Here is a 21159-nt window from a genome sequence, read left to right as displayed (position 1 = left end):
CTGTTTCATACAGAAGGGCTCTACGGTAGCGCCCAGAAAAGTTTCTGATCCTCTCTTTCATATATAAAAAGAAATGCAGTATATCAAAACAAGCTGGGTTGAATGCAATATTAAACTGTGCTCTTGTTAGAGGTCCTTCTTAGCATCACTGCTTATGGTTTATTTTATCTCAAAAATACCATGCCAAAGAATCATCATGTGAAAATGCCATCATTTAGTAAATATAAGTTGGATGTGGTTCATTTCTATAATTTTTTACTTCCAATAGATTTAGTGTATGAAAAATCAAGCCTCCGTCTTGTAACGTCCCCTTATTTACCTAAATTGCACTCATAGGTGTGAGCTTGAGAAGGAAAGCCTCTTTATAGTGAAAGTTTAATCACTGATTATATTGAATGATATTATATACTGTGGTATATAGTGCTCCAGATTTAATTACAGCGTATCTGTAAACATAGCATTTAGTGCATTTTCTTCTTATCACAACTGCTATCTCTTTTGTTATCTAAAATGTAATTAAAATGCTGTAGTTTGCTTGTGCTGTTCTAAGTTCCTATCCACTTAAAGGAAGAGAAATGGCAGCTCTAGCCATAGTATCTTGCCAAGATTCATACTCCCACTTTGCTAATTCACACCCTCTTACCTAACCGGCTTTTAAAAAATACTTCAACTGATTTCTTTTGTTAATGTATGACCCTTCAAAATTAGAATGAAAAGTTTAATGGCCTAAATACAGTGCAGTCCTATTTGAAAAGCCTGATTTATCTTCTGTGGTTCCTTTTTTTCATCCTAGTATTTCCTTGTTATGCCCTTGGTATTTCATAGCTGTCCTTTTTAAGCACTGAAGCAATTAGTTTTGAGAAGGCTGATTCTTCAGGGTCCAGTGCTTTCCTGCCTTTCATTCGCTGAAGCTGTACATTTTAATGAAGTTGTTTCATCTGTGTTGCCAAACACTAGAATTTTGCTGCTTCAATTCTAATTATCTCTGTTGGCAAATGCTATGTTTTATTAAAGCTGTCAAGTGCACTGTTCATTAAATGTCCACAGTCAGTGGTGCTGTGCACACAAATTAGATCAGCTTTGCTCCTTGATAGATTATGAAGAAGTTAAATATTTTTATATAAACCTCTAAAACCAAGACTAGCAGCAATCAGTGATGACTTAGATAAATAAAGCATACCTGTAGCATCTTGAAACTTAGTATCTTCTCAAAAACCATCTATGATACATACGTTAAAACTCTAGTGGTACAGCTGAGGATACTCTTTGTAAGATTATTCGTTAAGAGACTGTTTTCTCCCCCAAGATATCTACACTGGATCTTGAATCCTAGCTTATATGTTTAGGGCAAGGTAAGTTTTGTTATGGATGCTTTGATAAAAGTAAAACTTATCAGTGCTACTCTTCAGTAGAGGATTGTATAGTGTAATTCTTCATTAAAAGCAAAGATGGCTTCATTTTAATGGTAATAACCTGGTGCATCAAGAGATCACTATCATAAGCAACTATCAGCTTCTCCTTTAATTGCATATCTCAAAAGAGAATTTTGCTTGAAGATGTTTACTTTAAATATATGGGGCAGTAAGAGGATATTGTACTTGGAAAGAAAATATTTGGACCAGCTCTCATTTTGGCACTTAAAGAATTTTTTTGCTTTTATATTTATGTTGTCAATGTAAGTATTGCTATCTTCCATAACACAAATAGGCATTCTTACTATTTAATGTATTGTTTTCTAAATGTTCTTTGGAAGAATTAATAAAATATGATGATGATAGACTACCAGATAAACACATTGTTGATCTTTTGAAAAAAATGTTTTTCTTACCCTTCAGCTATCTGTAGGAAATAACTTCAAATTTATTTTTAGTTCCATTGCTTTATGGTATCTCTTTTCTGTATTGGTTACCTTATCTTTTGAAAAATGTAATGTTTATACTTTCCAATGTTGCTTTTAAATTTATCAGGCTGTATTTTAAAAATTCAGAGGAACAGATATTTATTGTAGTCTTTATGGAAATCATAAAAGTGCTATGTAAAGTAAATAGGACTTTGGGGCTCTTGAATATATATTTTTTTAGGGCTTGGTAGGAAAATACAGTACTTCAAAGGCCCTGAGCCACTCTTCCTTGTCTTTTCTTGTTATGATTCAGTTTAAAGTGCTCTAGTAGGAATGGAAAATTCATACAGCCTGAAGTTGAATAGGAGGCTGTGTATGTTTATATATTTCTTTATTGTATTAGGCCTTATCATGTATATTTCATGGTATCTACAGGAAATAATAACATTTAATTTTTAGCTTTTGAGTGCAGACACAGAAACTAATGTTCTCAAAGCAACCATGTGAGCTCTCTGCCTGTCAAAACCTTTCCTTCGGTAGTTAAATGTTTAAAGGAAAATACTTGTTCTTCACATAGCCTGACCCTTTGTACCACTGTAACGGAGGACTTTCCAAAGTGGCATTGAAGATGCATTTCACAGTATCCTGAATTTTATCAAACTAGTCAAGAAATAAAAATCAGAGTGTCTCACTTGAGAATTTCATGCACCCAGTCACGTGATGTTTCTAGGCAGGGGTTCAACTAATGTGGTTCATCCTAAATGCAGTGCTGATGACTTAATCCTGCCCAACCCAGAAAGAGGTTTATAAACTATAGTTATCACTCTAAATGCCATTTATAGGTTGACTTAAAGTATATTGTTAGAAGTAAAATATGTTCTTTGTGATTACTGCTGGCTAACAGTTAAGCAGCCTAATTCTGCACCAGCTGTGGTATTTAGATGGTCAATAAGATTATCTGTTGTTTTCAAGCATGCGTCTGAGACAGGTGTTCATAAATACCTGAGAAAAGAGATGTAGAAGATAAACTGTTCTTGACTCCTGGTGCTCATCTCCTAAAAGAACTTTCAAGGAGAGCGTTCCTTTGACTGTATGCAAGGGTTGAAGTGATTTCTGTCATCTGAAATACTTAACCCAACTTCAGAGAAATAACTTCTGTCTTGTTCAGCGTAACTTTTTTCAAAGGCCTGGTGTCAGACAGAAGGTGGATCAATAGATGGCATATTCTGTGGCAGTGAAGTAGTTGAGTGATATCAATATATTGAGAGATCTGATGGGAGAGGAAAGCATGGAGGTCACTTAGATGCATGTAAAAAATCTACAATATGTGAAGTATGACAGTTTTTACGTAATGTTCTTCTTTTCACTTTGGATATATGTTTTCATTTGACTTTGAGTCCGAAAATCTTGACAAAATATTTCCTGAACCTTGTTGGGAGATTTGAAGTGTGTTCAGGCTTCAGTTTATGTCTAGACACAGATAAGCTTCCCCTATTTTGTCTTTTTGGAATTTACCTGAATTATTACTGTTACTAGCATGAATAAATAAATATTTTGATTTCACTTGCCTTACCCAGCCTTTTCAGGTCGAGTGTGCAAGTGTGTTAACTACAACAGAGGAAAAGAAATTTGTTTATAAACTGACACCTTCTTCTTACCTGTATAATCTCACAAAACTGTGAAAAATCACTGAAGCAATCATCAAGCATAAGAAGGTCATCATAAGTGATGCAGTTCAATACAGAAATAACTCTTTAATGTGCAAATGAAATTAATTTTGCACTTATGAAAGCGTACAAACAAAACCAATAGATTTTACAACTTAGTGTGAGTTATCAAGCTGAAACAGAAAAGAGTAAAATCAATACCATTAATAAAGAAATACCATACACAGGGAAATGTTCCTGGTTCTGAATTTAGAGAGATTAGGTTGATAAAAGCTCTAAGCCATTTCTAAAAGTCCTAACATTTTAAACCTAACTTAGAACTCTTTCATTTCAAAAGAACATTGAGAGAAGTTTAGAGTTGGCTCCTTGAAATTGATAGTCTCTACTACGATATTTGGCTGGTTTTCCAGTATTTTAAGTTGAACTTTAAGGGCTTGAGAGAGTTGCTTTTGTATTACTACAAAAGTAAATGTCTAACCTTGCAAACTGGATTATTTTCATTTTGTTTCTTTGTTGTTGTTTTTACAGGAACACCAAGACAGTATACTTGGGAATACAATGCAAACTGTAATCGCCTTATTGAATAACATGGTTGCTAACAAAAGCACGAACATGATGTTACTCTTTGAAGAAGGTATGTTGTCTTTGACTATTCTCCTCACTATGGATGTTTCCCAGTCTGTTGTAATATCTGGCACTGTGTGAAACTGTAAACTTGTGTGTAGTTATGTTCTGTAGTGGTTGTTAGATAACGGCATTGTAACTGGTGCTCCTCATCACTTCATCTACCTCCCTTACTGCTTTGATTATAAATTTAACTTCTGGAAAGCTATTCCTCCAAGAATGCAGGTCTACACTATTATTTTATTATTATTTAGTTATATTTTATTCACAGAATCACAGAATTGTAGTGGTTGGAAGGGACCTCAGAGATCATCGAGTCCAACCAACACCAAAAAAAAAAAAACCCCCACAAAAACCACAAACCACCACCCACCACCTAAACACACAACAACAACCACCAAACCAAAAACCATCACCCACCCACACAGCACCCCACCACAAACCAGTAATCTTGGGCACTAGAGCATGCCCTGAAGAACCATGTCTACACGTTTCTTAAATACCTCCAGGGATGGTGACTCCGCCACCTCCCTGGGCAGCCCATTCCAATGCTGGATAACCCTTTCAGTAAAGAAATGTTTCCTAATATCCTAATATCCAACCTGAACTTCCCCTGGCGCAACTTGAAGCCATTACCCCTTGTCCTATCATCTGTAACTTGGAAGAAGAGACCCACCCCTGCCTCTCTACAGCCTCCTTTCAGGTACTTGTACAGAGCGAGAAGGTCTCCCCTCAGTCTCCTCTTCCCCAGACTGAACAACCCCAGCTCCCTCAGCCTCTCCTCGTAAGACTTGTGCTCCAGACCCCTCCCCGCCTTCGTTGCCCTTCTCTGGACCCGCTCCAGCACCTCAATGTCCCTCTTGTGGTAGGGGGCCCAAAACTGGACACAGTACTCGAGGTGGGGTCTCACCAGTGCCGAGTACAGGGGGACGATCACCTCTCAGGTGATTCATTTATATATATATATTTATACATATATATATATATACACCTCTCGGGTATTCATTTATATATATATTTTAATATCATTTATATATTTTTATGATTTTTATAATATTTACATATTATTTATTATTATTCTATACTATTTGTATAGAATAAATCAAAGACATAGAACTACTGGTATAGCAGTATATGGCATGCTCCAGAAGGAAAAGGAAGAAATTTGCATAGAGAGGCACTGAGAAGAGAGCTAAGCCTCTTGCGAAGCCAAGAGTTGAGAGGAAGCCTTTTCAAGGTCTCTAGAAAAAAATTGGGTGGAGTGTGAGGGGGAAACTTCATCAGGCTATTGCTTTTCTTCCAGTATTCACATCAGAGGAGAAACCACATGAGACATAGTGCAATTAATGGTTGAAGTATAAACACTGGTGGTGACAAGCAAATTTGAAGAATTGTATCTGCCTTAGATATGTGATTAAAAAAAAGTAAATCAGAACACATACCAGCCTAAAACTCCATCAAGATTAGTAGTAGTGGTCATGCCCTTGTTTTCGTAATTACCTTAGCAGTAAAAGCACTCACCCAGAAAGTAAGAAGCTGAATTCCTGTTCCTTTTTATTCTGAAGGGTTTGAATGGACAATGCCATCATTCAGGAGGTGATCTGGAACTTGACGTTATAGCTAATAATATTCTCCTCTTCAAACAGATCTGAAGTTAGAGGTGTGAGAATAGGGCCACAAGAAAAGAAAGAGGAAAATATGACTGAAATGGAGAGAGACGGTTCATAGGATTCTGATTCTTTGGTTATTTCTCAGTAAACTGCATATCACACTTAGAATTGCTTGGGGTTTCTTGGGGTTTAGATATATGTGCTGCTTTTACTATCTTTGGGCACACCTGCTCTGTGTCAGGCTAGCACTGGCCTGAGCTGCAGCAGGATAACTTACTAAAACTGCACAATGATATGCAAAGAAGTTAGCTCAAGTCCCACAAGTACTGTAACCATGTAATTGGCATGCCTTACTCGAAGTAATACACTCTGCCTTTCTGCATAGCAAATTAGATGCAAAACTATTTAACAACATGGCAACACTGCATTCATTCCCCAAATATCTCCACTTTATTGTCTCACAGAGCAAACTCCCATGTACTTTTTATGCTGCTGGTAGTACATCAGTGCTCTTTCGCTTCTCATCTGCTCCAAAAATAAAATGCAGGTCTTCAATCATGCTACTTTCCAAATTAAGGAAGTGGGATAGAAACATTATTAAAGTCTTTTATCTTTTTCTTGTGCTATGTCACAAATGACTCTGGTTATATTTCCAGGCTATTAGTGATTGGATAGCACTAACTTGGGCTCACTGAACTTCAGCATCCTGACTAGAAAAAGCAGTGCAGCAGCCAAAAATAATTTATCTCCAGTAAAATGTCCCCATCTTCTCTCATCCCTTTTCCCCATTGTCTAATCTTCAGAGTACTGAAAACCTGGATTTTGGCCGGTGCTTTATTGATTAAGGGTCTAATTGCAGAATAAAGAACTTCTGCAATTTGGTTTGTAAGAATGTTATGAAGATATTGATGTTTAAATTGTAGACTGTAGGATTTTCTTTATATGAAAAAGGGAGAAGAGGGTCCAGGGAACTACAGGCCTGTCAGTATGACCTCGGTGCTGGGGAAGGTTATGGAGCAGATCATCTTGAGTGCCATCACATGGCACGTACAGGATAACCAGGCCATCAGGCCCAATCAGCATGGGTTTATGATAAGCAGGTCCTGCTTGATTAACCTGACCTCCTTCTATGACAAGGTGACCTGCTTAGTGGATGAGGGAAAGACTGTTGACGTTGTCTACCTAGACTTCAGTAAAGCTTTTGACACCATTTCCCCCAGCATTCTCCCGGAGAAGCTGACTGCTTATGGTTTGGAGAGGTATACTTTTTGCTAGATTAAGAACTGGCTGGAGGGCTGGGCCCAAAGAGTTGTGGTGAATGGTCACAAGTGGTGTTCCCCAGGGCTCAGTATTGGGGCCAATTCTGTTTAATATCATAATGATCTGGATGAGGGGATCGAGTGCACCCTCAGTAAGTTCGCAGATGACACCAAGTTGGGTGGGAGTGTTGACCTGCTTGAGGGTAGTAAGACTTTGCAGAGGGATCTGTACAGGCTGGATGGATGGGCCAAGGCCAGTGGGATGACGTTCATCAAGGCCAAGTGCCAGGTCCTGCCTGTGGGTCACACCAACCCCCTGCAGTGCTACAGGCTGGGGGCAGAGTGGCTGGAGCTGCCTGGCAGAAAAGGACCTGGGGGTGTTGGTCACCTGAAGGTGACCTGTTGGTCACCTGAAGATGAGCCAGCAGTGTGCCCAGGTGGCCAAGAAGGCCACCAGCATCCTGGCCTGTGTCAGGAAGAGCGTGGGGAGTAGGACTCGGGAGGTGATTGTCCTCCTGTACTGGGCACTGGTGAGGCCCCACCTTGAGTACTGTGTCCAGTTTTGGGGCCCTTATCACAAAAAAGACATTGAGGTGCTGAAGTGTGTCCAGAGAAGGGCAATGGAGCTGGTGAAGGTTCTAGAGCATAAGTCTTGTGAGGAGAGGCTGAGGGAGCTGGGGGTGTTCAGCCTGGAGAAAAGAAGGCTGAGGGGAGACCTTTTCACTCTCTACAACTACCTCAAAGCAGGTCGTAGCAAGGGGGGTGTTGTTTCTTTCTCCGAAGTAACAAGCAATAGGACAAGAGGAAACTGTTTCAAGTTGTGCCCGGGGAGGTTTAAAATGGATATTGGGAAAAATTTCTTTGCCAGAAGTGTTGTCAAGCATTGAAACAGGCTGGTTCAGTCACCATCCCTGGAGGTATTTAAAAGCCAGGTAGATGTGGTGCTTAGTGATACGGTTTAGTGGTGGTTCTGGCAGTGTTAGGTTAACGGTTGGATTTTATGATCTTAAAGGTCTTTTCCAACCTAAACAGCTCTATGATTCTATGAAAAGTTATTCCATACAAACTAGAGGGCTTTTTATCCTTTTCATTACCAACTGTAACTGTATAGTGTTCACTGCGGGAAAATACCTTAAACTTCCTCTACTACTATCTTTAATATTCAACTTGTCATCATCATGAATGATTTTTGTGTGATGGAGAAGAACATGATGTAGTAAAATGGAAACTAAGCTCTCTCTTGAAGAAAAGGATCCTCAAAAACAAATAGAAAGCTTGAACAGAAGTCAGCAGTTTGGCCTTGCAGCAATAAAGGCAAAAGAGAGCTGTGGTAAGAAATAACTGGAAGGTTGAGGAAAGTGATTATTCTCCTCTATTCAGCACTTGTGAGATTTCATCTAGAATGCAGTGTCCACTTTTGAGCTCCAAACTATAAGAAAGACATTGACAGACAGGAGTAATTCCAGAGGAGAGCAACGGAGGTGTTCAGGAGGGTGAACCACATGGTGTGTATATTTCCAGTCTCTGCCTGTACTGTTGCATGAAGTTATTCCTTCCCAAGGGTGGAACCTTGTATTTACCTTTGTTAAATTTTAAGAGGTTTCTGGTGGCCTGTTTTTTGAGCTGTTCAGCTTCTTGAGCTCTTTCTGAAAGTTACCTCAGGCCTTCATCACATCAACTGCTTGCCTTGTTTCAATGTCATCTGCAAATTTGCTGAAGGTGCATGTTATTCCGTCCTATTAATGCTCTATGTCCATGGTGTTAATGAAGGTATTCAACATCCATGAGCTATTATGCTGTCTTAAACAAAAAAGGCTGAAGACAGAGTATTATGCGTCATCAATTTCCCTAATTTCCCCATTACAGTGTGATAATTAATTCATGTATATATGGAGCTTTAGAAATTAAATACCCTAAATACTTGCTAAATATTATAAGGAACTGAGCTTAGGGGGTCAGTTCTGTTAATGTTTTTATGTTTCTGAGAGTCCAGACATTTGCAACGAGGATTTCTTTCTGATATGTACATGTCTGTCTTTAGCTGCCAAGAAGCAGTATTTTGGCAGACAGATCATTGAGACCCTCCTCACTGTTTCCTTTTGTGCTCGTTAGCCATCAGAACTCTCTCCTGCTCAAAGGAGTTGTATTAGATTATAAAGATATTTTTTTTTTAATGGGTTGCAGTTTACATGTTGAACTTTCCCCTTTCTAAAGGAGATCTTCCCTTATGGCACTTGCTTCATTACTACCTCTGTGATTTCATACTAATAACAATGCTATGGTTGTGCATTTCAGCAACTTCCGTTCAGGGTGGATTGCCTGGCATTAATTTCTCTCTCTCCTGAACTGTGTCCTTCTGGGTGATGATATATCAGACATGTAATGATAACCACTTGTAATCTTTAAAGGTGAAATGGGGAATAACATATGCAACTGAAGTCACAGAGGGAATTTAAAATGGTCTGTACTTGTGTTATCAGCTATTAAACATTTGTTCTGTTAACATTAATGACAATTTCCACTTAATAATCAGAAGGGAATAATATGATTCAGGTTAATTACTGAGACTGGGATAAATATAGGATCTCTTATGAATAGCTAAGGTGAGATTCTAAAAAGCCAAGACAACAGTGTTCACTTGTAGCATGGTCTTTTAAGAATCTGAGACTTACTGTCTTTCCTTCTGTCTTGACTCCAGTCTCTTTCTTTCCTCCCTTTACCCGTCTTTTGAAATCATTGGACAATTTTAAGTTAACTTGAGAGAGCACAGAGGTCCAAATATACAAAAGACAAATTCATTCTATAATAATCAATATCTGAGGAAAGAAGAGAGAGCCAAGTTAGTGCCATAGCTTAAGGAAAGGCAATAGTATGGCCTTATCAGTTAAATGTTCCTGGCTAATGTACAGCAAATGGAGTAGTGTGATACATGACATGCACAAAATTTATATGTATATACTTACAAGTTTAAAGAAAGAAAAGGATTTTAATACCTAAAATTTCCAAAGTAAAAAATTTTAAAAAACATTAAGTTTTCAACTTATGTTGGACCATCCCTATGGAAATTAGGTTGCAAAAACCCCAAAGATGTCATTTCACCTGCAGGTAGAACCTAAAGAATGTAAATGTGAGAGGAGCATTATTCTTGAACAGTTTTCTTTCTTTTATCATAAAGTTATTACATGACCAAGGTGGAGCTAACTGGTCTGAGTTTATATCCTGGATTATAATAATTCTTACTGATCGAGGTGAAACTGTCTCATCTTGAATTCTATTTCCATTAGCATTTTTTAAATTAAATTATAACGTGTAAAACTTCTACTCTTATATAGTATTCTGATGTCTACTAATAGGTCTGTAAAGGTATATTAATTAGTATATCCCCCTGGTCTTTTCTATATTCCCTTCCTGTTTGCTTTTTAGGATATCTGCAGTCTTCTGTTTTATGTTTGTAATGACTGAGTTCAACAGGGATGTCGGTCAGTGCCTGAGGAGGGCACCTGTGTAATGATCCCACAGGATCCGTCAGTACATGGGAGCAACTCCCACTGTAGCACACGCTTAGAGTTGGTTGCCATAGGATGAAGCAGGGCCAAGGTTTTGAAAGCAGGGAAAGGGAGTCACCAGTGACAAGGACAATGACTTATTACCGTAGAGGTAGGCAGGGATATAGGATGCCAATCTGTAGGAAATGGGGTGTTGCTAGTTCTGCTGGTCATGAAACCACCAGCTACGTATTCCTTTGCACTTGCCATATTGAAAGGGTTAACATTTGTTTACTATAAAATGAACACCAAATTCTAGATGCTGGAATTATCAGCTCTTAAGCAGGAGTTGTAGGAGTCCGGTAGATGATCGTCTGTTTCTATAGTCATTATGGCAGTCCCATATTAGACATGTGTGTGACAAACATTGACATAATGACAAATTTAGACATAAGATGAACCACAAAGTGAGGTTTGGCTGCTTGATAAGTGAGTGGTGTCAGCGTGCAAGAATGCTTAATTATGTGGAAAGTGATGACTAATAAATAGCCAAGTTTTTCACAGTACTTAATGCAGTAAGAAGGTACTCTAGTACAACTCACAGATAACAAAAATCTTTATTTTGCCTTCACTTTGTTTTGGTTTTTTTTGTCACCTTTATTTCTTTTCTTGTGTTTCTGGATTTGTTTGTTTTACAGATAGTTTGCACAAATTAAAAATAGAAAAAGTTAAATCATCTTAATTGTCTGGAGTTAGTAGTGCTTTCAGACTTTGAGTCCTGTTTGTCCCTGGGTCATATTCAAAGGCAAGGAAATTCTTCATTGTAATTGTCACATTATGTGCGTTTTGCTTAGAGGAAGAGTTTGGACATAGTATATTAAAGTGCAGAGAAATGTGTTTTGAAGGCTTTTAGCTGCTTCATTGGGATCCTCCTTCTGAAGAACTGCATAAAGGAGGTTGTTAGAAAGTAAATCTCATAGACTGCAACGGATAACTTCTGATAGTCTGTCTGCAGTTTTCCTTCCTGATAATTCCTAAAATTTATTACATTTGTATAAGCAACTACTTTCAGAATGTATAAAAAGTATTTCCAAGTAATTCTGTCGTTAGGAAAGGTTTCCACTGTAATTCAAAGCTGATCTAGTAAATTGTTTGCAGCCAAGTATTACTTACTAATGAGTTTACATTTTTAGCTTGTTTTGAAATCTCTTTATAGTCCATAAATGGTTTATAATTAATTTTTTTTTCATGATGGTCTTACAAGTAGGCAATATGTATATATAATGTTCAATCCAGTCATGTTATGTTGAATGGCCTTTTCCAGGCTTTACTGCTGTGATCCTGTGCTTGGCTGCTATCCTGAAGTAACTACCAGTAGTAGCATAGGCAGAGATGTTTGTCTGGATGTTTAAGAACAGTTTCCATTACATGGTACAGCAAATCTTAAACCTTATTCCTTATGTGTTAACGCTGTTGAATCTCTGAAACAGAAGTAAATGTGAAATTATGGGATTTAACACTTAGAATGATAAAACTAGTCTTCAAGTTCTTCCTTAAAAATGCAACTGTTAGTAGTACGTGGTACTTCAAGCAGTTTGTGTAAAAACTGAAGGTCCTAAGGAAGGACCTTTTAGTGGAACTGTAGAATGTCAGCTCCAGGAGTTGTTATTCCAGTATCATACTATGAAAGCATGATAGGTGCTTAAAGCAGGACAATTATTAAAAAGGAAGAGATCTGCAATAAACTTTGTAGTCAGATCATCATAACTCATTTGCATTTCTTTCCTCATGAAAGAAAGATCAGCCTTCATGGGTGAGGTATCCTTACTTCATCTTGCAGTCCACTGCTTTGACTTTTAGTCAAATGTCAAGAGATTAATTACATTTCAAATGTCTTCACATGTCGCATTGTTAAAATCTGTTAAATATTGCATAGCCAAAAAGTGGCACTCATGAGACCAACATCCAACTTTAACCTTTTTCTTAAAAAAAAAATAATAGGTGTATCAGTCTTTTACATACACAGGTCTTTAATACAATTATAGATAAATGCCAATGAATTCTGAGCTCTCTAGATAGACCCCAAAGGTTTCTGACTTACCTAAATCTTTGGAGGATATTGTACCTTTCACTTCCTCACAGATAACTGTATTTCAGCTTCAGTCTCCAAAAGACATTTGATTGTGCTGCTCATAGCACAATTTTTTTAATATCAGCTTTTAGGTTTCTAGCCAGCTCTCTCACCTGCTAAATCGTCAGTGTTGATGAAATCAAGCAGTAATCTCACTAGCTTGGCAACTCAGATCTTCCTCCTGGCTGCACCCACCTCTGCAGTGGTCTGAACTGCTGCACAGCGCTGAGAAGGCGTTGGTGTGACATCACATGGGACTTTGATTTTTGGAATGCAAGTGAGTTGTTGGAGTAGCTGGCTTCAAAGTTTCAGGATTTTCTTTCAAGATGGAAGAAACTAAGACGGCTATCAAGAAGAGGACCGTGGATTAGTCATGCAGAAGTCTACTTGCAAGAGAAAGGTAGTAGTTATAAAAACCTATAAAATACTTAAATTTATATGCCCTTAAAAAAACCCTAACAAAACAAACAAAAAGCACAGATGTAGTCTGTGAAGAAATCAGATACTCAGACTGGTTCTGAAGCCATTTGCTCATTCCTTAGTAGCCCCTGTTTATTCCCTAAGAGGCAGGAGTTTTCTGCAAAACTTTTACAGGATACAATATAGGAATGTTTTTTTCAGTGACTGAAGATAGAAAATGTATTGTTTCACAGCAGTACCTTATGAACCTTAAGCAAATGTAAAGCTTAGTTCATATGCAACATAGAGTGATTATGGATGGAGAGATTGTCAGGGAGAATAAATTAGGGAAATCAATACAAATAAGAACCTAAAACCAATTATTCTGTGTTTAATCAGTGTTTAGAAACAAAATGTTCTCAGTTAAATAAATGTAAAGTAAGAAATTATTTCAAAATCCAGAAAATAAATGCAGACAGGCTTGTATCATCCTGTTTGAGTAGTTGCTTGTGTATCGGTTGGATGTGACAGGGACAGTCCCTCAGTTAGGAGGCCTTACAGCCTCTGCTGTGCAGGACATAGGCCTTTCACAGCTCCCTGCCAGCACTGTAGTAGTTAGTTCAGCTCTTGAGCACAGAGATATCTCTATGAACATCTAAAGGTAGTAGTCATGTGTCACTATGTTCATTTGAGTTAGAGCTTATATGAGAAGTCAGTGGTGGTTGAGCCTGAAGAAGTCTCTTCTATGATGTTACGAAGTTCAGAATGTTTTTTTAACACTATTAAGACATGTTTTCCTGACCCAAAATGCCAGTCGCTCAGGTGGAAGCGTATAACATCACATGGGTAAACTTAGAAGTCTGGTATCATAAAAGATAAGTGGTAATCATGTCAAAATAGCATTGTAGTAGTGAAGTCTTTGAGGAAAAAATAACCTGTGTCATCCTGTGATATTCAACAATGCAGCCATCTGAAAAGGATGAAAATAGAAACGGTAATTGCTGTGAGAAACAGTTATGCCATTCAAGTAGAAGCAAGGCTGTTGTTGTTGAGAGCTGTACCCATAAGGCACAAAATGTCACAGCACGCTTGCTAAGACTTCAAAGGATAAAATAAGTTAATAAAGGCTCAATGGGTTGTTACAGCTTGTCTTGCTAGTGCTGTATTGTAAGAGAGGCCTGGACTGTGCTTTTCTGTGGCTGGAGTAGGCTTCCTGATGCTATCCCTGTGGCCAGTCAAGCAGATCATCTTGCAGCATAGCTAAGAGATCTCATTCTATCACCTAACTGATGGAAGGGAAAGGAGTAATAACAAGAAATGTTCAAAATATTTTCATTCGTGATATTTTAGTCTGAGGGGTCCTATGCAGAAATCTGATGATGTAACTGGTCAGCTTGGTTTAATGGTGGGAGGTTAGTTCGATAATATAACAATTTCCAAACCAACCATACCAACCATAATAGACATTTTTTTATGCCTGTCCAATTCCTAGACAAAACTAAGACTTAAGGTTTTGGCTGAGCAATTATACAGACTGATAATGCACAGAAGCAGAAAACTCATTTGAAAAATGAAATTTTTATGTTAAAATTTAAGGCATTGGTTTTGTATCCGAGGATGTGGTTATCTGAATGTTTCCTGATGACAAACTCGGGACTGGGAAAAGGGAAGGAATCTGCAAAGCCTTATGCTCCTTTTCACCTTCTTATCTGAAAAAAATGATAGCCTTTCCTCCCCTCTAGAGATTGTCTTTGCGTTCATTCTAGGTGCTGCTTTTCCTGCACTCTCATTTAAACACTATTGCTGGACATTATGGTAGTACTCCCCTGAAGTGCAACCCAAATTCTATAGTAGGACTAGCGGATTTGTTCAATTTGAGTGAAAATGAATAATTAGGTAAAGTGTAGCTATCATATTAACTTCAAGTTAACTATTGATGACAGATTGTTACAGATAATAAATTAAAATCCAATTATAAGGATGTTTCTGTGTAGCTTGTCAGATGTAATTAGTAAGCTAAAAGGTGATATTAAGGGATGAAATTAAAAATCTAACTACATATTTGAAAAGAGGCCCAGTTTGAATACAGTTTGAATATGCCATAGGTTGTAGGACTTTCATATATTTTCTCCTGTAGGTGTTAGAGCAGTCCCAGTATGAAAGCGATGTATCACTGCCAATTTGAGGTAAGTGTGAAGTTGCAAAGGTACAAAGTACTATACACAAAATTAAATGACATCAATCATTACTCTGTCATAGGGGTAATGGTCTTCTTCAGATGCACTCGTTTGATCCTAATGAAAGGAGTTCATTTTGTCAATTGCTAAAAACAAGCAGCAGTTTTGGCAGGACCTGATCTATGTATTGGACAGATAAATGAAATCTGAGGTTTTTCACTGGTTTAAAGAATGGTTTGAGGTTTTTGTTTTGTTTTAGATGTTTTCAATAGGTGTCATAGCTCCCAGGCAGACAGATATTTTCCTCTTCTAAGTTATTTTCAGGAAAACTGTGGACTGAAACAAATGTGTTCATCTCACAAAATAATCTATTTATGTTTGCAAACAGTTAAACTGTAAAATAATTTTCTCTGTAAAGCAAAAGGATATTATATCATAATGCAGAAACCAAAGTTATTTATGTTTTTAAAGCCTTTTGAAAATCCCAATTTGTACACAAATACAAAGTAGTAGCCTATATTACTGGAAACTTCCTGTGATGTTTGTGTTTTTCCACCTAAATATTATTTTATTTTTCAAATTTTATATAAAATACAACATTTATATGTAGCCTTTATAGTTTTATGTTTTCTTTTGCTAATCAGGATCTAATTTTATAATACTGTTTAGCTTAATTTTTCCAACCATCGTTAAGTTATATTAGAACTTATATAAGAATTTAAATTTTATAATACTGTTTAGCTTAATTTTTCCGAACATCATGAAGTTATATTAGAACTTCTTATATAAGAACTTAGTTTCTTTGCCTGAATTTGTTTTCTAGAATCATTGGTCTGGGCATAAGCAGGCTGAAGGAAAAATGTAGGTGCATAGTGGGAGTGCCCAAGGTACATAATAAGTGACACATTATTATGTGTCAGGAGATGGTGGAGTCTCCCTAAATGTAGGTGCATAGTGGGAGTGCCCAAGGCACATAATAAGTGACACATGAAGCACACCCTGAGACAGGATGGTGGAGTCTCCTCGTGTTGGAGCAAGTTGGTAAAGTTACTGGGACCCTGTGGTTCATTAATGTCTAATAAACACCTGTGCCCAGCAGAGCAGACAGGGTAGAGAAAAAGGAAAAAGTACTGTTGTGATTTAACTCTGTCTGGCAACTAGGCACAACACAGCTGCTCGTTAATCCCCCTGGCTCTGGTAGGATGGGGAGAGAATTGGAAGGGTAAAAGTAAGAAAGAAGCTCATGGGTTGAGATAAAGCCAGTTTAATAATTAAAAAGAGATAATAAGAATTTTAAAAAATTGTAAGGAGAAGAGGAAAAAACAAAGAAACAGAGAGGAAAATAAACCCAAGAAAGACAAGGGATGCAAATGAAAAGAACTGCTCACCACCAACTGAGCAATGCCCAGCTGGTCTGGGAGCAGCAGCCCCCCCTGCTATCCTCCACTCCAGTTTTATTGCTGAGCATGACATCACATTGTATGCAATACCCTTTTGGCCAGTTGGGGCCAGCTGTCCCAACTGTGTTCCCTCCCAAATTTTTGTGCACCTCCAACCTACTCACTGGTGGGGCAATGTGAGGAATGGAAAAGGCCTTGACGCCGAGTGTTGCTCAGGAGTAGTTAAAACATCGGTGAGCTAACATTTTTTTATGCCTGTCCAATTCCTAGACAAAACTAAGACTTAAGGTTTTGGCTGAGCAATTACACAGACTGATAATGCACAGAAGCAGAAAACTCATTTGAAAAATGAAATTTTTATGTTAAAATTTAAGGCATTGGTTTTGTATCTGAGGATGTGGTTATCTGAATGTTTCCTGATGACAAACTCGGGACTGGGAAAAGGGAAGGAATCTGCAAAGCCTTATGCTCCTTTTCACCTTCTTATCTGAAAAAAATGATAGCCTTTCCTCCCCTCTAGAGATTGTCTTTGCGTTCATTCTAGGTGCTGCTTTTCCTGCACTCTCATTTAAACATTATTGCTGGACATTATGGTAGTACTCCCCTGAAGTGCAACCCAAATTCTATAGTAGGACTAGCGGATTTGTTCAATTTGAGTGAAAATGAATAATTAGGTAAAGTGTAGCTATCATATTAACTTCAAGTTAACTATTGATGACAGATTGTTACAGATAATAAATTAAAATCCAATTATAAGGATGTTTCTGTGTAGCTTGTCAGATGTAATTAGTAAGCTAAAAGGTGATATTAAGGGATGAAATTAAAAATCTAACTACATATTTGAAAAGAGGCCCAGTTTGAATACAGTTTGAATATGCCATAGGTTGTAGGACTTTCATATATTTTCTCCTGTAGGTGTTAGAGCAGTCCCAGTATGAAAGCGATGTATCACTGCCAATTTGAGGTAAGTGTGAAGTTGCAAAGGTACAAAGTACTATACACAAAATTAAATGACATCAATCATTACTCTGTCATAGGGGTAATGGTCTTCTTCAGATGCACTCGTTTGATCCTAATGAAAGGAGTTCATTTTGTCAATTGCTAAAAACAAGCAGCAGTTTTGGCAGGACCTGATCTATGTATTGGACAGATAAATGAAATCTGAGGTTTTTCACTGGTTTAAAGAATGGTTTGAGGTTTTTGTTTTGTTTTAGATGTTTTCAATAGGTGTCATAGCTCCCAGGCAGACAGATATTTTCCTCTTCTAAGTTATTTTCAGGAAAACTGTGGACTGAAACAAATGTGTTCATCTCACAAAATAATCTATTTATGTTTGCAAACAGTTAAACTGTAAAATAATTTTCTCTGTAAAGCAAAATGATATTATATCATAATGCAGAAACCAAAGTTATTTATGTTTTTAAAGCCTTTTGAAAATCCCAATTTGTACACAAATACAAAGTAGTAGCCTATATTACTGGAAACTTCCTGTGATGTTTGTGTTTTTCCACCTAAATATTATTTTATTTTTCAAATTTTATATAAAATACAACATTTATATGTAGCCTTTATAGTTTTATGTTTTCTTTTGCTAATCAGGATCTAATTTTATAATACTGTTTAGCTTAATTTTTCCAACCATCGTTAAGTTATATTAGAACTTATATAAGAATTTAATTTCTTTGCCTGAATTTGTTTTCTAGAATCATTGGTCTGGGCATAAGCAGGCTGAAGGAAAAATGTAGGTGCATAGTGGGAGTGCCCAAGGTACATAATAAGTGACACATTATTATGTGTCAGGAGATGGTGGAGTCTCCCTGTGTTGGAGCAAGTTGGTAAAGTTACTGGGACCCTGTGGTTCATTAATGTCTAATAAACACCTGTGCCCAGCAGAGCAGACAGGGTAGAGAAAAAGGAAAAAGTACTGTTGTGATATAACTCTGTCTGGCAACTAGGCACAACACAGCTGCTCGTTAATCCCCCTGGCTCTGGTAGGATGGGGAGAGAATTGGAAGGGTAAAAGTAAGAAAGAAGCTCATGGGTTGAGATAAAGCCAGTTTAATAATTAAAAAGAGATAATAAGAATTTTAAAAAATTGTAAGGAGAAGAGGAAAAAACAAAGAAACAGAGAGGAAAATAAACCCAAGAAAGACAAGGGATGCAAATGAAAAGAACTGCTCACCACCAACTGAGCAATGCCCAGCTGGTCTGGGAGCAGCAGCCCCCCCTGCTATCCTCCCCTCCAGTTTTATTGCTGAGCATGACATCACATTGTATGCAATATCCTTTTGGCCAGTTGGGGCCAGCTGTCCCAACTGTGTTCCTTCCCAAATTTTTGTGCACCTCCAACCTACTCACTGGTGGGGCAATGTGAGGAATGGAAAAGGCCTTGACGCCGAGTGTTGCTCAGGAGTAATTAAAACATCGGTGAGCTAATCAACACTATTTCCAGCACAAATCCAAAACATAGTCCATACATGCTACTATGAAGAAATTTAACTCTATCCCATCCAAAACTAGTACAGGTACTAAAGCAGGGCTTGTGTACCAAACGTCTTTTGCTGTTCTGTTGCTTGTTTTCACAGGGCACCCACTAAACAAAAAAAAATCCTGGCTCTCTAAATCCTTCTTTTCTGTCCTGGGGTGCCCATATCTCTCTTGCTGTAGTTGTATCGATGTTCTTAACTTCTTTTTCACCTCTGAAGAAATTAGTTGTCCTTGAACAAAGCAGAATCCAGATTCTCAGTTAAAGCATCAGATCTGCAGCAGGATCCGGTTCAGCTTTTTGTTGGGGAGGGTGCTGTAGTTCACTGTTTTTGTTTCAAAACTGAGTGGCTTGGGCCAGGATAGCCTAGTAAACCAAACATTCCATGTGATCTTACAGCACTTATGCAGAAATTTCTCCAAGAGTCTGAGCCAGTCTGTTACTGTATACACAGGCTCTACTATTCCCAGTGACAGGTATCTGCACAGGTTGTTGTCAGCCCAGTGTCAGTAGACCCATGTTCCTATTGTGTGGGTCCTGTTAAGGTAGGGGAGACATGGTATGGAACACAGTATTCAAGCACACAAAGGCTTTTACAGTTCTTTCAGAGCCAGGACTGTCTCTTGATTAAATAAGCTGAGCTGTACCACCAGCTGTCTTAACTCAGTGCAGTCCTTTGAAGCCAAGTTGGGGTCAAGTAGCTGTGGTGACAGAAAATGAAGGCCCTGTTGGTCTGGGTTGTACTAATGATGAGTATTAAGGCATTTCTGGTACAGCCTGAGATGACAGCATGGTCCCAGTGTGATGGTTCCAGCTCAAAGATCCAGTGTTAAGACTGAAAATCATGGATAGGTCAAAGTAGAATGAGCATCTATGCAAACAAAACAAGACATATGCCTAAACCACTCTGATAAGAAGGATGATAACATGAGGTGAAAAGTCTGTGGTTAGATTTTAGAGATTTAATCAGGTGTGGCATTATTGGTGTGGTGAGATGATAGCAAATTAGAAAGAGAGTCTGCTGGTCAAAGTTATCCTAACTCTTACTCAGAAAACAGCTGACCTAGCTGAGAAGGTTTAAGGCTACAGAATTTAATCTGGTCATAGCTGCAAAACCACGTTTACTGTCGTGTAACATCCTGACCTCTGTTGAAAGCCCTTTGATCATACAAGTGTGAATACACCGAGGCCACCTTGGACAGTTGCAATTGCTAGTTGTCAGCTTTCGTTTCTGTTGTAAACTTAATTGATAAATAATGCAGACTGTTACAGGAAACTGTGGCATAGATTCAGTTGTGTTGTAATAAACAGCAGCAAATTCCACTTAGTGGATCCTCTAACCTTTGCTTTTGTGCTTTGGTCTAGTGGTAACAATTGTAAAAGACTGTCGCTTGAAAATCCAAGTATTTGGATTTGTAAGTTTTCATCCTATGAAAGATTGATGTAAATAGACCCAAGAGGAGTGCAAATAAATATTTAATATCTTTTCTTACAGAGCATGACTTTTCAGTAGGGAAACGTACAGAGTTTTTATCCTTATTCTTTGCTGAATATATGTGGGAACAGTAGTCAACTGTGTTTTATTTCTAAAATGTAAAACTGTTTGAAATTTTCATAGAATTTTCAGAAGCCAAGGTTCATTGGTCCTTATCACTCTCAGTCCAGGGACTCTTGAAGGCCTAGCTAGAGCAATTAGTGCTGGTAACATTGTTCAAAGCTGTTGAAGGCTGTCAATTTGTGACAACAGTTTAGGGCTGTATCTGCATTCTGAGGCTGTTCATATCTGGTCTGTACAGGTTTTGTCAAAAAGGCAGTTCTTGAAGTTGGGATGTGGTCTCTCAAGGATTTTAGTAGAAGGGAAAGTTGACGCCAAAGCAGAAGCACGTTAAGATATTTGAAGTAGATAAACAGGGTTTAATCTTGTGTGACAGGAAGTCTATTATTAAAATGGCAATCTCTTAGAAGACTTTCTAGTTCTAAATGAAGCCTAGGATATAAATTCCCTCTGTATTTTATCACATGGTAATTGTTGCAGGCTTGATCTTTCTGAGCAGTAACTCAAAAGTCTTTATTGAATCTTTA

General features: G+C 37.8%; 1 protein-coding gene across 1 annotated transcript in view; it reads left to right on the top strand.

The window, feature by feature from the left end:
• ULK4 (unc-51 like kinase 4) overlaps nt 1-21159 on the top strand; it is a 228272-nt gene that overhangs the window by 126282 nt on the left and 80831 nt on the right. The window contains exon 33 of the mRNA XM_014958034.1: nt 4036-4141. Coding sequence (XP_014813520.1) covers nt 4036-4141 — 106 coding nt within the window. The remainder of the gene's footprint in view (nt 1-4035; nt 4142-21159) is intronic.

The sequence above is a fragment of the Calidris pugnax genome, unplaced genomic scaffold, assembly GCF_001431845.1.
Source record: "Calidris pugnax isolate Ruff unplaced genomic scaffold, ASM143184v1 scaffold364, whole genome shotgun sequence".
Classification (NCBI taxonomy): domain Eukaryota; kingdom Metazoa; phylum Chordata; class Aves; order Charadriiformes; family Scolopacidae; genus Calidris; species Calidris pugnax.
Note: the sequence above shows the minus strand (reverse complement) of the source record. Positions and strands in the feature narration are given on the sequence as shown.